Raw genomic sequence first — 15,865 nt, 5'->3', positions numbered from 1 at the left:
GTGTCTCTACACTGCGACCTCGCGGGGGGCGGTTTTGAGTATGCCCTGGTTCAATCTAGTGTCATTTGACGCGTACATGCTCACTTGATATTTCCTGTTTGTCGAATTACTCATTTATGTACCAAGCAGAGTATTTTACAAACTTTTATTTAAAACAAATAAAGAACGTAGCAATTCAGAACATTTAGGTCCCTTTGTTTATTGATTGCAACCTAGGTTTTTGAAGCATGACAACACTGGCAGGAATTTTGCAAATAACCAAAAAAAGTGTTATGTATACTCACTTTCAAAATATTAAATCAAATATACAGCTGTACCCTCCCCAAAACAAATTATTGTGGCACAAGCTGATCAATTATGCAATTAATGGATCATTTTTAAGTTGGGACACAATATTGAAAATAAAATTGGGTTGATGTTTCAAAAAGGGATAAAACGGTGAAATTAGAATTTCTTGAAACTCTGTATCCTGCTTGCGTTCAAAGTCCAGAATAAGACAACCTTAAAAGGAAAATAAAATTCCCAACAAACCCTTTTAAATAACACTGCCAGGCATAAACGCTTAAATTTTGTCAACAAAAAAGGAATGTCTTGTAGGTGGTTTATAGTGGTTCGGAGCACTTCATACTTACATATTGTGAGTGTATAAATAACTCCATTGTCTTTTAAGGGACAATAATTTGGGGTTGTGGAATTCCTCACAAGGACAGTCAGTGAAGAACCTCAACAATCTGAACCACAGTTCTGGAGAAAGTCGAGGGCTCTACCGCAGGGGTGGACGGTTGCAGGGCGGTGTGCAACCGTGACTCGTAGCTCGTGTCGCGCATCCAAGCACACGGTCTGTGGAGAAAGTCTTGGTCCATCTTGTCTGGTGTGGGTTCACATCGACCCGGCGGTGGCCTGTTGCGCGTAGAGTCCAAGCGAGACAGCAGCTCGCAGTCCCAGTCCGAATCGGACGAGGACGGATTAAGCCAGGCTACGTCTGGGATGAGATCCGGGTCGATGCACACCGCCGTGGACTGTGGCGAGTCTCGGCAGGGTTGATGTGAAGTCATCTGTGAAGCGGACAACCATCTTGTGTGAATGTTTTGACCTGAAAAGTTGGGGGGAGAATGTAGTCCGGCTCCCTCGAGAGGGTAAATTCTGCTGATAATAGAGTCATTTGCTCCCGACTGTACTTTTTCAACAGTTGCCCTCGAAATACAAAATGACTCATCCGCCGTAATGATGTGACTTTCTGATCGTGTGAGGTCCTCTGTCTTCGTCCTTTTCTTGCGCTCGTGCACGCAGCTGGAATTCCGACGGCGTTTTTTGAGGTTTGTTGTTGCCGGGCGAGATTGCTTCAAAAGAGACAAAGGCTCTTTTAAAATGTCCTTTGGTTGTGAGCCCTTGTTTTTTTTTGTATTGGGAAGGTCTACAGAGGAAATGGTGACGATGGAGATGGGAAAAGATTCAGACACACTTGCCGTTATCTCCATTTCACATTCATTAACCTCGTTGGAGTAAGTCTGTGGACTGAGGACAGGAGGTTCGGAGTATAGACAACAGGGCTCAATATCATCGGAAGTGAAGATTTGCGGGCTGAGGACTGGAGGAAGGGAGTTTGGGTCAAATGAGAGATCTTCAGTGGCAAGATAGGGCAAGAGGGGATGAGGATGAGGCTGGGGGGTGGCAGAAAAATGGACTTGTGGCACCAAGTCCAATATTGGCATGGACCCATCTGAAGGCTGGGCAAAGCTGTCAGATTCCTGGATGCCAGATATTATGACTGGATTCGGGACAGGCATCTGTTCTTCTGGTGGGTTTCCAGTCTGAAGAGGAGAATCCTCAGTTGGTAGACGGGTGAAGGGCTGTCTTTTGAAGGCCTGAACTTCCTGTTCAGTTTCTGCATCGGTCAAAGGCTCCAATTCACAGTTGAATGAGTTTGCCAGAGAATCTTGTAGTCTACAAAAAAAGAGAAGTTTAAAAGCAATGATTGATGACTGAAAATGTGTCCCGACTAAATTAATTAATTAAAATAATTATAGCTGACCTATTCAGGGCTCCTTCGGATTGTTCAAAGGGATTTAGGTCAAAAACGGGCAGCATTTGAACAATCAGACAATCCAAGGTGCTAAAATTGGAGCTTTCTAGCACAAAGGAGCGATGCTGTTCTGACTGCAAGTGCTGCAAAAGATAAAGGAAGACAAATTAAACAGTCAGGTCAGAAGAAGCCACAGGAGATGAAAAGAATCTCACCTCTTCCAGGTTAGTAAAGGGCTGAAGGCAACATTCACAGTAAGAGTTGCCCTTTTTGTGTGGTTGCCATGGGGACCGGCTTGGAGATTTTTCCTTACTGCCGCTTTTGACTTTGCTATTTGGTTTGAACAACAACAACAAAAGTGAAAAAGTGCCATTCACCAAGCAGGAGACCGAATTCTTTGAACCAACCTTGATTTTTTTCCTTCTTGTGCCGTCTTCTCAAAACGAGGAGGAGGTGGACACTCAAAGGGACTGAATCGACCCGAATAATAAAGCGAAGGGAAGCTCATTGACTGCATGTGCAAAGGTTTGTACTTCCTGGATACAAAGAAAAATAAAAACGTTAATATTTGAGACCATTTGCCATTCAAACAAGAATAAAAGACTCATCAAATGAAGTGCATTTAAACTACTAAAAGTGCAACCCACCAAAATGACCACCCTGTTATGTTATACTGACTTGGTCAATTAAAATAAATGCAAAATATCTGCCCACATTTATTACAGATTATTTAGTATTACAAATTGTATTTATTTCTCTAGTATTAAAGCAACACCAGCTGAGACGTTTGACAATTTCCATAGTCTCAGTTCATTTGCTGTTATGTCCATGCTTTTGTTTAGAGCAATTCAATTAGGCCAAATGAGAGGAGAAATGAAAAGAGGAGTTAGTGTTCACATCCCCTGCAGGGGCACAACTAGAAACGCTATCCGTTGTAGTTGTGGACACCAGGGGGTCCGCAAGCTCGTCATGTTACATGGTGCCATTTTAAAAAAAGGTGTGATTAGGAAAGTTGAAACCTTTCAACTAAAGCCGTGCGAGGTAAACTTTCACAGGTTTCAGTAGCTGTCTTTCCATTACCCTTAGTATTAGCCACACACCTATTTCGAAATGAAACACGTGTAAACTCAAATATCACATAAAAAGCTTTGACGCATTGATGGACATTTTCAGACAGATATTAATTTGCAATACAAGAGCGCACTTTTTGCTGGTTTACATTAACCTCCACTTTCTGAGCCTAAGTCCCATTCATGTTGGTAGAAGCTTCCATATTGATTTGGCAATACATTTGTCTCTCTTTTATATATGCAAATTTCAAAAAATGTCATTAGAACTGTGCTGCATGAACATTTTATGTCCACTACAAACCACCCCCTCACCTGCAACAGTCTTCAATTTTGAGGTAAGGAGATCTTAGAGGTACGGCTGCAAAAATATAAAGGACAAAATATTAACCCAGTCCAGATGCAAAAGCATTACAGTTGCAGTATTTTCATCTTTGTATTCACTGACCTTTGACGACATGGCTTGACTTTTGCTTGGTGGATGTCCTCTGAAATAGACACACATCTTAACACACTGGCCATCCACTGACAACAATAGATGTCCAAACCGTTTTCACTGGGAGAGGCAAACAGTGAATGATCTCTGCCAGCCCTCTCGGTCAAAATGAATTGGACATATATCGCCATGAGTGACAGTCTTAACGTTAGGATTTCCTTCTCTTACCTCAGCTCTGCTGGGTTTCCCAATGACACGTTCACTGTTCAGTTTCTTCAAGTAACAAAGAACATCTGTGGCAGCGCTAAGTAACAAACAGTAAACCATTTGGAATAAATAATCTACTTTTAGGCATCAATCTGTAGCGTGCCCATGCATTAGAACTCGAGAGTCGCCATCTGCTGTGTGCAAAGATTCACTACAACAGGAACTCTTAAAATATATATATATTTTTTTACTAAACCAAAAAAGGATACCATCCACATGAACAATGCGGACTCCCCATGAACGGGCATTGAACAGCACGTTGCTCGCCTGCAGCCGCTCCTACAAAATAAAACAATATTTGACTTGAGGACTACAGCAAAGGTGTTAAAGTTTGCAGCTCGGCAATTTACATTGTTGCGTATGGCTTTTTCAAGGAGCGCTTTTCCTCTGCTGCCGCATGCCTGGAGAAGACAGTCGACGAAAAATTAGATGAAATTCACATCATTTTGCATTTAGAAAAATCTATACAGCACAGTAAAAAGAGCGTGAAGGAACCACTAACCTATTGATTTATTTTTAAGGCATTAATAAATGATCTGTGACGTACCACTGGCCCAGAAGTTCCTGGTCGCGGTTTGCAGCTGTCAAGAAGACTTTCTTGCCCTTTCACAGGCCGCTGGAGCTCATCGCTGCGCTTACTTCCTGCAAACCTTTTTTCCTCCAGTTTCTCGTGACTTCCCGTAACTACAAAGCTTACATCTCTGTGGAGGAAGCTCTCGATCCCCTTTTTGAAAAAGAAGCAATTTAGTTTATAAATAGTCCTTCCATGTGCAAAATTAAAAAAATAAGACTTTTGACTTACTCCTCCAAGAAGAGCTATGGCTTCCAAAAGCAGGGTTGTAGGACGTTTCTTCAAATTGTCCAGATAAAAGGTCTTGCCCTCAAGTTTCTTCTCTCCAGGAGAAAGTTTTCCCAAAAGTTCTGGCTGCTCTTCACATTGCCGATGCTGCAGCATGATATTACTGTTGCAGGAATAAGATTGAAATGTTAGGAGTGCTATTCTTTCTTTAAATAAAGAGATACCTAAGTCGAGGATGGTTTTCTCAGCCGTGTTTACATTCGTTAGCCACAAGGGGGAGACAAAGCCAGAAGAACATGCATAACAAAAGAGTAAAAAAGGCAGTATGATGTCAAACTAAACAAAAATCGTACACTTAATTATTGCATAATTATTCAGATTTAATGATAATATTTTTTGTGAAGCCGGATAAACATTTTATGTTACTATTAAAGATTTAAAATAATCGTAGTAAGTTTTGGATGCATATTAGTGCGTTGGTTATTACTATAATGTGCGAGGGGATCTAATAACTGTGTATGCAATTATATTTCATTAGATTTTCATCTAACATTCCAAAACTAGAATACAACAATAACACGCGACACAGAAAGCCACTTCACCGTGCGGCTATGATGCTATTAGCTGCCCTACAACTAATCGAGCCTTGTCTTGTTACATCGGTGGCATGCATTGGCTTGTAACCCAGTTATTTTTGTTCCTTCGCGATGATAAATTAAATCTGCGTGACTTACGTTCCTGAAGCTTTCGTTTAAAGAGTTCCAGCTTAACAATGACTTATATGGGAGGCGACAGGCAAGCAACCGCCGAATTTTTAAAAACACTGACAGAGGAAGGCTGACTTCCGGTGCAATGTTCCTTCCCTCCTTCGCTTCTTCTTCTTCTTGTTGACATTTTTGGGACGCATTACCGCCACTAACTGGTATAATTCTTAATTACAACGTCTTAAAACTAAAACAACTAAACTAAAGCTAAAACAATGAAATAAAAAAATATTGTGGATGTATGTTCAGACTGTGAAAGAAATTATAACTCCTAAACCTATTATTTTATTTTACAAATAGCTCTGATCAACATGTCAAGCAGCAATGACTCTTTATTATTCTTTCTCCAATTTACTACAAATATGTTATATACTGCATTAGATCACAACATCCACAATCATTGACAAATGACATCAAACTGGTTAGTATAGTAGTTATATATTTTTGCATCTTTTTTTTTCCACTAGAGGGAACCAATCTCTTTATGTTGTGACAATCTCAACTAAACTGGTATAAAACAACAATTGTACGTAAAACTATCACGCTATTCCAATTTGCATTTCAGACACTTAGGTGGATGCAAATGTACAGTTTATTAATTTTTTGAAGATCATTCATATTTCGATGGGCGGAGTTCACCTTTGACGTCATCCATCCTAAAGCAACGAGTTGATGCAGTCCACCAAACTTTTTCATTTTGTTGAACGCGCAGTCTGAATGCCGCTCACAAGGTGGATTTTTGCACTCATCTTTAATTTTTTTGTTTTTTTTGTTTTTTGTTCATTGGGAGAAAATCATGGAATTAATAATCCTATCTGGACGGTCTCAATATAACGGCGTGGACACATGGTGGGTACGCGACAAACTAACAGACACTTGATTTCATTAATTGCCAACGTGCGTAAAACGGTATCACTAAAAGCAAAACTCATTTTTTTAGATCAAGTAAATTATAATTTAACAAACATTATTAGAGATAGCATGAACACCAAATTTCCTTGTCTTTGTTACAGCAATATCACTATTAATCCATTACCTGTTTCTATAGTGAAGTGCGGCAGAATAGTTAGTACTATATGTATAATAGTACTTTTTTAAATCCTAAAGATATGTTTAACTACCAGAACGCTAATGTACAACATTGTCTTAAATTTATATAGAGTAAAACAGGTGCGTTGCCTTGAAAGCTTCTTAAAAATGTAAAATCAAACAAATACAATTCATATTTTCTTGATTGCTTACGACATTCCAAAACATATATTGCCTTTACCATGTATAAGTATTATACTTAACATTAGATTCAAAATATATTATCCTAAAAATATCCCATGATTGAAAATGTATATTCCTATTAACTGAGTGAAAAAAAATGTTGCACTCGTTACAGTATAGTATCTTATAAAATATGTAAAAAAAAATTTTTTTGAATAGAAAATGCATTTTATTTGGTTTGTGATAATTATAAATCAAAATCAATAGGAAGAATAATCACTGACCGAATAAAGTGAGTCGGCTTCATAAACCCATTGCCTGCCATTGATAATCTCAGATGTCCAAGTTATTTAAACTGGCTGTTAAAACTCATGTTTCAATGGCATTGACGTCCATTGGCAGCCAATGAGTTTAAAAAAAAGATATAGCGCTTGAATGTAATGTTTAAAAATGACAAAACCGAACCAATGACACTGATGTGTTTGCTGTCTATGTAAGACAGAAGTGAATGTCGGGGGCTTCTTGTGTGTCTGCTGTCTCGTTGCGTCTTGACGTGCGAGTGACCTCGCGGAGTTCAACGTTATGCGGGGTCACTCCCGCGTCAAGAGACCCTTTGTAGTCCCGGCATCCGACAGGGTGGTGCAAAACGGACCTTAAAACATAACCCCCACCAAATGTTTACACCAGACATTTCTTCCCTTAGATGGCAGAAGGTACAGTACATAAATAATCTGTGTATCCATCTTTCTTTTACTGGTTTGTGGGAAGACTGTATGTAAAACATGGGCTCTGACTCAATAAAGGTTGGGGAAAAACTCATCTACACTGCAATTTTCATGACGCACCTTTCCATTTAAATGACTTGCAATTTCCCGGAGAATTTCACAAGCAGTATCCAAAAATCCGGAGTGCTTAGACTGTGTGCAGTCATTAAACACACACACACACACATATACACACATACACAAACGCTGCTATGATGTAGGCGGTAACAACTGGACCTCTAAAAATAAAAAGTCAAAGCAGGGTCAAACAATGTGATACTAATTGGTTATTTAACAGCTATTTGGATGAGGGGGGTCAACCTCAGCCAATTGCTCTCCTTATTAATGATTGCAATTCCCCTTATTAAGCGATAATACTGTACAAATGCAACGCGGCACATATTTAGTCACATAGGGCGCACTTAAAAGTCTAAAATTTTCCCCTAAGTGGACGGCATGCCTAATCAGTCACTGCGCCTTTTTTACGCACTTAATTCAAGATTCTGTAGATATCGCTGTATCTCGCTGACAGCTTGACTGTCTGGGTACATTGCTTGCTGGCGCGCTCTATTTATATGGTGAAAAGGATGGAAAAAGACTTTTAAAGGTATAACATCAACGACTCACAAATGTACCATTTGGACAAGCCACAACTCTCTTGTTGAAGAATAAAAGCAGATTCTTAGAGAATCGTGGACAGTCATCGGGACCATAGTAGACGGTCTAGGTATGGATCAGTAGCTCGTGTTGAAAAGATCTGCCGGGGTTGACAAGGAGCAACAGCTCATGTCAAGATGGTCATGACCTTGGGCAAGGAAATGGCCAGTTTCCGAGTACTACTTCCATGAGAAGAGTTACATGTTGGATTGTGGTCTATCACACAAAGCTAACAAGTGCCCACATACTCCTGTTTGCAGTTTAGGAGCAGACTGGCATGGTGGCTGAGCACTTTTTGAGATGCACGGCTGCACTCGAGATAACAGACACTTACAGAGAAAAGGAAGTGGACAAGACCCACATCTAGTTTTTCTATTTTTATCTTGGTAGATTGCCTTATCATCCTCTTCAGGCCCTGACATTGCATAACAACTTCCTCAATGTTTATATTGCGAAAGCAAAAGTGAAATGTGCCAAACGTGCAACCGGTAGACTAATGTTGGTTTCATCCACAGGTTGAAAAATGGCAAGAATGAGTCTGCAAGTGAGGGGAATACGGATAACCACCAGGTTCTTTAAGGCATTCCTGGCAGTGAGGATTTGGAGATTGGCAGAATCCATTAAGTTGCAGACCCAAGCATTGCCACATCCAAGAGAATGAGGTTTAAATACACCATACCCATCGTCTTCTTTGTGGCGCTCCTTATCATCGAGAAGGAGAACAACATTATCTCAAGGTGAGTCCTGAAAACCCCTTTAATTGGCATTTCCCAATAACTTGTAAGGTTATATATTACTTGGTTACTTACTTAATGTCAGGAAATGCTGTTAGGCTATTGTATGACATTACTTTCAGGAAATGGAAAGAACCCTCACTTGCACATTAGTCCAAATGAGTGTCATTCCGTTTTCAAGTTTACTGTAAAACACATACAAAAATGGAAACAAACTAAACCAAAGAGCACAGTTTGAATTTTGGAATGTAGGAGAAGGCTGGGGTAGCTTGAATTTAAAACATGCCAAGATGAGGAGAATGTTTATATTTTGGGCTAAAGTTTAGCAAAAGAGTAAAAAAAAAAACAACAACAAACAAACTCTTTCTGTAGTTTATTCAGAATTTAATTGCATAAAAGAGAGAGGAGAGTTTTAAGAACACAGAGTCAGTCAAGGCATGTCTGGGTACAGTAATCCAGACCTGGGCAATCCGGTCCTCGAGGGCTGCTGTGGGTGCAAGTTTTTGTTCCAACCGATCCAGCAGTGACAGTTTAACTATAATAAGGTTTCTGCTGAAACAAAAAGCACCTGACTGCAATCCACTGATTGCATTTCTAAGATACCAGATTGGTGGGTTGGAACGAAAACCTGCACCCACTGCTGCCCTTTGTGGAATTAATTGCCCAGGTCTGCAGTAATCCCTCGAATATCATGGTTACTGTGGACCGGACATGTCCATGACGTGTCACGGGTCACTCCTATTTTATTAAAAAAAATAGTTTCAGCGTGGATTTTCATATTTTTATGAACTTAGAAAAAAAAGATTCCCCAGAAAAAATAATCCGATGTAGTGAACCCGCAAAAATTGAATAGCAAAATGGCGAGGGATGACTGTACATCAAACTTCCTAAGCACAAAGGGAGGAGATAAGCGATTCATGCAAAGGCGTATTATCTATAAGGGGTTCAGTTCTTGGCCTAATGACACAACAAGATTTTGGGAAATTGAGGCGGAGTATTCGACGATGAAGTCACAAACAACTGCTCTGAGTAAATTTCCATCTCAGGAACATGAACTCCCCTCCCAGATTGACCCCTTTCGTAGAATCTGGTGAACTTAGAACTGAAACTATATTGCTGTGATTCTATTCTGCTTTAGAGTGTCGGATAAACTGGCCTCAAGACAGACCGCCCAGACCCCGTTACAACCTAGTGGATTTGCAGACGTGCTGCCGAAGCCAAATGTTTCTCTCATCCTTACCGGCAAGTTGAGCTCACCCTTCATGCTGATGAAGCGGCGTCTGGAGAACTACAGCGACTACCGGCAAGGGGCGGTGAATGGCAGGAAAGACATTCTTCTTCTGGCCACGACCAGGACTGGCTCGTCCTTTGTGGGGGAGTTTTTCAACCAGCAGGGCGACAACATGTTCTACCTCTTTGAGCCGCTATGGCACGTGGAGAAGATACTGACGCTGGAGTCGGGTGGCACCAACGCCACAGCCGCCGCCAAAGCGTACCGCGACGTGCTCCGGCAGCTTTTTCTGTGCGACTTTTCCCTGTTGGAGAGCTTCATCGAGCCTCGCCCCGTGGACCACATCACCGCATCGCTCTTCCGTAGGGAATCCAGCAGCTCCCTGTGCGAAGAGTCCATCTGTAGCCCCTTTGTCAAAGGGGTCTTTGAGCGCTACCACTGCAGGAGCAGGCGCTGTGGACCCCTCAACCTTACCGCTGCATCCGAGTCCTGCCTGCAGAAGGAACACAGAGCCATTAAGTCGGTAAGGGTGCGCCAGCTGGAAACCCTCCGTCCCCTGGCCGAGGACCCCCAACTGGACGTGAAATTCATCCAGCTGGTTCGGGATCCTCGTGCGGTACTAGCCTCCCGCATGGTTGCCTTCGCCCCTAAATACAACAACTGGAAGAAGTGGGCCGTGAATAGCGACGTGCCCATGGACGACGAGGAGGTGAAGAAGCTGAAGGTCAACTGCAACAACATCAGGATGTCAGCGGAGATGGGCCTGAGGCGCCCCGCGTGGTTGAGTGGGCGGTATATGCTAGTGCGTTACGAGGACGTGGCCCGCTTTCCCATGAGGAAAGCAGCCGAAATGTATCAGTTCGCCGGCATCCCGTTCACGCCGCAGGTCCAAGCGTGGATCTTGAAAAGCACGCAGGCCTCCAACGAGACCGGCGGCGTTTACTCCACGCGGAAGGACTCTGCCAAGCATGTGGAGAAGTGGCGCTTCAGTTTGCCCTTCAAGATAGTCCAGGTGGTCCAGAAGGTATGCGGGCCCACACTGAAACTCTTTGGGTACAAATTTGTGACCAGTGAAGAGATGCTAACCGACAAGTCGATCAGTTTGATTGAAGATGTTTTGTAGACCCCCCCAAGTATCTATTTATTAGCCCCATTGATCATAAACAGACTTTTTGGAAATTACGATATTTAACAGGTTTTTACATTGTTTTACTATTTAAAATAGCCATAGGAATTTAGTGTTGAACACAAATTGCTTATTTTTAAACAAGAAACGCCTTGTGAAAAACTCGCTATTTGCACTCAGGAGCATTTTGCCGCTCCCAACACAAACTGGCTTGTCATGCGAGTTAAATTTCTGAGCAATTAGACGCATTCCTAGAAGAGAAAGTTAATGGAAGGAAGCAAACAATAACAAGCTGGCTCTGGGAACCTCCACTAACAGTTTACAGCAACCAAAGAAACTCCAAATGAAGTGGTAGTTTATTTTTGTTGAAAGAGCATAAAAACATTTTTTATCAGTATTCCGTTCAGTCCTCTTTTACAAGAGGTTGTTCACGCATATCTGTTTGAAGTTATGGTAGCAACTGTAAGGACCAATTTGGTGAAACCAGATGTTTACATGACTGCCCAAACTCAAACATTCCGGACCCTGCAGCTGGTTTGCAGATTGGTGCGACATTTGTTTGCGAGTCTCACGTTTGCAGACACAACCTAACTTGGCCGTTGATAAACTTGAAGTGGGAAGGAAGCCTTTATACCGTGTTTAGTATGACCTAACCATTCAGATGATTGCTTTATACTTTTTATTGGCAATAAACATGCTTTGACACCCACTTGTGAGTCGTCTTACAGTGTTGAGCGAGACTGACTACTACCGCATTGTTGTGTATGTTTATGTCCTTGTTTGGAACAGTTACGCTTACCTCTTTCAGTGATCATTGGATAGTGAAGTTGTAAAAGGAAGTGCATAAGCAAGCACTTTAAAAAAATGCAGATGCATGTTTAGGAGAACCCTCAGTTGAAGTTGAAATTGTTTGAAAAGTCGAAGAAGTGAGTGCTCAAACCCTTCAAATGAAAACTTCTCTACTTTGGAGCCTCGCAAGCCCGTCAAACCAAAACCCAGACACGCCGAAGATTTAAAAAAAAACCACCCACTTGTTTCAGCAATGTTAGAGCAATCAAATATACGTTACAAGTCGATATCAGAGCTGACGAGACCAATCTCTTGTTATGTCAGTAATCATTTGCTTGGATGATACACGACTTCTTGCAGAAGATGAAGGGCGGTGCCATCCTTGTTGCCCTCATCCGGAATGTGGAGTTCCAGAATTGACTAAAAACTTCCTTCGTCTACTGAAATAAACAGCATCCTGTGTAGGTCTACCCTTCCGCCGCACATGTCGAAAACCCAACCTACGCCATCTGCAAAAAATTCTGTGGTCTCTTTTTGCACACCGAGTGCTTTGTGCGGCCAAGCGAGGGACGCTTTGGAGGCGCACTGTGTGTTTACCGCCGAGACCTCGGCTATTTCAGTTACTCAAGGTTGCAATTAGTCTAACTTGACATATCATGTGGTCGGCTGGAGTCGTTTTGACCCACCCTGTCGCATGCTCACTATCCTTTTCAACTCTATTCACGCCCTTTATTCGTTCTTTCATCTGCTGTTTCAAAAGTTCAACTATCACTCTCTGGTTCCTCTTTTTAAACACTGTGTAAATTAAGTGAAATTGTATTTCTATGGTAGAGAAACGACAGATTTGGAACACAGACCTGTGAGGGAGGTGTCACTTTACTGTATATGATTGTACAAATCTAAAATAAAACCATTAACTAGTTTCACCCAATGCTCCTTTCTCATTGCCACATCAACCACCGTGACTGTTCGACCAAAAACACTGTGACTGTACGGTACAGTCATTGTGGGGAGGCTGTATGAAGCCAATGAGGCATGAGGAGTTTTTTTAAACTGATGAAAAGGCTACTTGTACAAAATATAAATGTACAAAGGTAAAGGGTTCCATGAGAACATAGAGGGTGGAGTGACAGTAGACAAAACCTAAATAAGAGACGGTATCACTGAATGTGGTACTATTTTATCCATTTATTGTCTTATGCACCTGTCTGAGTGTCAATGAGCCTATGTGCGGGGTAAAAAAAATGTCTGCACTTGTAAGCAGTGTTTAAACATTATTTTCGCCCATATAAAAAGGCTAAAAGATTTGTATCATTCATTTGAATAACTGTCTTTTACATGGCTATGGTAAAAGTAAAACAGTTGTTGTGTATCCAGGCCAACGGATGATGTTGTGGTTCATCCGCCTGACTTCAGTGCGGGCAGCCGCGGGCTCGATTCCCACTGGTGGCAGTATGATTGTGAGTGCAAATGGTCGTCTGGGCGTAGTCTGCTTGATGCACGGTACAGAAGATGAAGGAATAAATAATATTCATTCATTCATCTTCCATACCGCCCATCCTCGAAAGGGTTGCGGGGGTTGCTGGAGCGTAAGCCAGCTGTCTTGGGGCGAAAGGCAGACTACACCCTAGACTGGCCGCCTGTCAGTTGCAGGGCACACGGAATCGAGCCCGCGCCTACCCACACCAAAGTCAGGCGAGTGAACCTCTACACCACAAAACGGCTTTGAATAAATAATCTTAATCCAATTATTAATGTTGCGTATCTTTCAAAAGGTACATTTTAAACTCAAACTTCTATCATACCAATATATTCCTAAGGACCTTATTTACACTTGATTAAAAGTCAGATGTTTACATTCAAATTTAACTTAGTTAATTCATTTTAAAGTCCCCTTTCTCATGCCCGTGACCAAAACTGCAATCTGTAGTTTGCTGCAAACTGCTAAAAAAACAGTACGTATTAGTCTAATACAGGGGTCGGGAACCTTTTTGACTGAGAGAGCCATAAACAATTCATATTTTCTAATATTATTTCTTGAGAGCCATTTTCAGAATTGAAAGGTAAAAATACATGAAAATGTGTTTTTTTGTCATTTCACCACTTTTAAAGTACAAAAAGTCTCTGAATTATTTTGACAACATTGTTATGCTGTTTCTAATGAATCAGTATCAATGATATCAAACAAAATTATGATTAAAGTGGTGGTAGAGGTAGTGTCAACATGACATGACATTCCTATTAGTGCGTTCAGGATTCAGCTATCTCACCAGTGATTTCCATATTTTATATCACAGGTTAGTGGAGAGCAATGTGCACCCATGGAAAGAGCCACATATGGCTCCCGAGCCACAGGTTCCCCACCCCTGGTCTAATACGTACTGTTTTTTTTTAGCATCAAGACCACAAAACTCACGGCTATTCTACAATATGGGCGTGGTTACGCCCATTGTCGACGTAGCAGAGTTTATTAAGCGCATGCGCAGTAACCACTTCCGTTTGGAAGACTTCTCCCACGCTGCCGGTCGGCTAGCACGCCAACGAGGTAAGTAGAGCAACAATTCACTGGCCTAAATGCGTTTTTATCAAGCTATCGGGAGATTTTTCAGCAATCAATTGAGCCCAAAACGCCAACAAATATCTTAGTTTAATGCCAGGTTTAGCACACCGTCGACAATTTAAGTTTGCGCTTAGCGTTAGTGTCACGATTTGACTTAAAAAGTATGTTGTCCGTTTTCTCTCCATTATTGAGTCGTGTGGCAAGACTTTAAATTTAATCAATCAACGCCGAGTCATCAACCGACAGTTTGCTGGGTAAATGCTCACTCTAGAATGACATCCAAAGGCACGTGTTAGTTCCTGCTGTTTGTTGGATGTAATGATAGTTTTCATTACGAGTGCTAAACACCCGTTGCCGATTTGTAATTGTTCTGTTTTTACAAAAGAAATCACTTATACAAAACTGTTGTCAACTTTCTCATAGCTGTTACCGTCAGTCTGTATATTTAATCACCGTATACAAAACTACTAAGCCAACTTTCTCCTAGCTCACTGGTGTCAAATTGGCGGCCCGGGGGCCAAATCTGGCCCGCCGCGTCATTTTGTGCGGCCCGAGAAAGTAAATCACGAGTGCCGACTTTCTGTTAGGATCAAATTCAAATGAAGATTATACATGTATATTATATTTCCTCATTTCCCCCTTTTTAAATCAATAATTGTAGTTTTTAATCCATTTGTTTCCTTTTTGTGTTTTTTGTTCAAAAAGCATTTAGTAAAATCTAAAAATATATATATTTAAAAAATTCTGTTTTCCATTCTAATATTGAACATATTCCCAAAAATATTTTGTTTCCTTTTGAAATGAAAAACAAATTATTATAAGATATTATCCCTCATGAAGAAGAAAAAAAAAAAGCTCAAACAAACATTTTTTTAGATCTATAAAAACTGAATATTTAGGGCTTTTGATAGTTTTTTTTTTTTTAAATCCAATTTAAATAGAAAAAAATATCAAAATATTATTTCTAAAAGGGTCCGGCCCACGTGAAATCGAGTTGACGTTATTGCGATCCGCGAACCAACCCGAGTTTGACACCCTTGTCCTAGCTGTTAACGTCAGTCTGTATATTTAATTGCCTTGTCTGGAAAAGGAAAAATAGCACTTGGCACTCGCTAACTAATTTTCATTCTTTATCTTGATCGTTTATTAAATTTCTTGTAAGATTTCTCTATCCCGTAATTGTTTGGCAACCCCCAAATACCTTGGTTAAATCAAGTTTTCCCTGTATAGCATCAAGATAAAACTACTTCCCCAAAAAAACAACTAAGCCTATCTGTTGAATCTCCAGGCTCTATATATGCTAACTTATGCTTTTTTGTGTGTGCAAATTTTCCCTGTTTAGCACCAAGATGCAGCTCTTCTAGCATGCCTAGAGCACTCTTGAGGTTATAGAAGAGGAGCCTGGGTCAGATCAAGGTAAAACTACACCGCCCCAA

General features: G+C 41.0%; 2 protein-coding genes and 1 long non-coding RNA gene across 4 annotated transcripts in view; 2 read left to right on the top strand and 1 right to left on the bottom strand.

Annotated features, from left to right (window-relative positions):
* The window catches only part of LOC144093212 (uncharacterized), a 117,167-nt gene that overhangs the window by 100,166 nt on the left and 1,136 nt on the right, over positions 1-15,865 (top strand). The window contains exons 1-2 of one of the 2 annotated variants that reach the window (XR_013306234.1): positions 14,269-14,414; positions 15,772-15,845. This is a non-coding gene — a long non-coding RNA (uncharacterized LOC144093212). Of the gene's footprint in view, positions 1-14,268; positions 14,415-15,771; positions 15,846-15,865 lie in introns of those variants that run through there. The other variant, XR_013306235.1, reaches the window with a different exon arrangement.
* On the bottom strand, positions 176-5,451 carry dbf4b (DBF4B-CDC7 kinase regulatory subunit). The gene is made up of 12 exons (XM_077625837.1): positions 5,327-5,451; positions 4,596-4,755; positions 4,341-4,517; positions 4,144-4,194; positions 4,003-4,072; positions 3,755-3,819; positions 3,539-3,578; positions 3,406-3,451; positions 2,431-2,559; positions 2,239-2,353; positions 2,033-2,166; positions 176-1,944 (listed from the first exon to the last, which is right to left on the bottom strand). The coding sequence occupies exons 2-12, from the start codon at positions 4,746-4,748 to the stop codon at positions 711-713; spliced, it is 2,214 nt and encodes a 737-aa protein (XP_077481963.1). The 5' UTR covers positions 4,749-4,755; positions 5,327-5,451; the 3' UTR covers positions 176-710.
* LOC144093340 (carbohydrate sulfotransferase 3-like) lies at positions 6,018-11,789 on the top strand. The gene is made up of 3 exons (XM_077626751.1): positions 6,018-6,205; positions 8,505-8,726; positions 9,862-11,789. Exons 2-3 carry the CDS (start codon positions 8,647-8,649, stop codon positions 11,075-11,077), a joined length of 1,296 nt encoding a protein of 431 aa, XP_077482877.1. The 5' UTR covers positions 6,018-6,205; positions 8,505-8,646; the 3' UTR covers positions 11,078-11,789.

This window comes from Stigmatopora argus, chromosome 18 (genome assembly GCF_051989625.1).
Source record: "Stigmatopora argus isolate UIUO_Sarg chromosome 18, RoL_Sarg_1.0, whole genome shotgun sequence".
Taxonomy (NCBI): domain Eukaryota; kingdom Metazoa; phylum Chordata; class Actinopteri; order Syngnathiformes; family Syngnathidae; genus Stigmatopora; species Stigmatopora argus.
This window is presented reverse-complemented; position numbering and strand designations above follow the sequence as displayed.

Bases quoted from the DNA above. Each gene is read 5' to 3' on its own strand.
- dbf4b (XM_077625837.1), bottom strand. From the start codon at position 4,748: ATGCTGCAGCATCGGCAATGTGAAGAGCAGCCAGAACTTTTGGGAAAA. The intron at 4,073-4,143 runs GTAAATTGCCGA...TTTATTTTGTAG, and splicing joins AAAAAGCCATACGCAACAAT to GAGCGGCTGCAGGCGAGCAA. The intron at 3,452-3,538 runs GTCAGTGAATAC...ATATTTTTGCAG, and splicing joins GTCAAGCCATGTCGTCAAAG to CCGTACCTCTAAGATCTCCT.
- LOC144093340 (XM_077626751.1), top strand. From the start codon at position 8,647: ATGAGGTTTAAATACACCATACCCATCGTCTTCTTTGTGGCGCTCCTT. The intron at 8,727-9,861 runs GTGAGTCCTGAA...ATTCTGCTTTAG, and splicing joins GAGAACAACATTATCTCAAG to AGTGTCGGATAAACTGGCCT.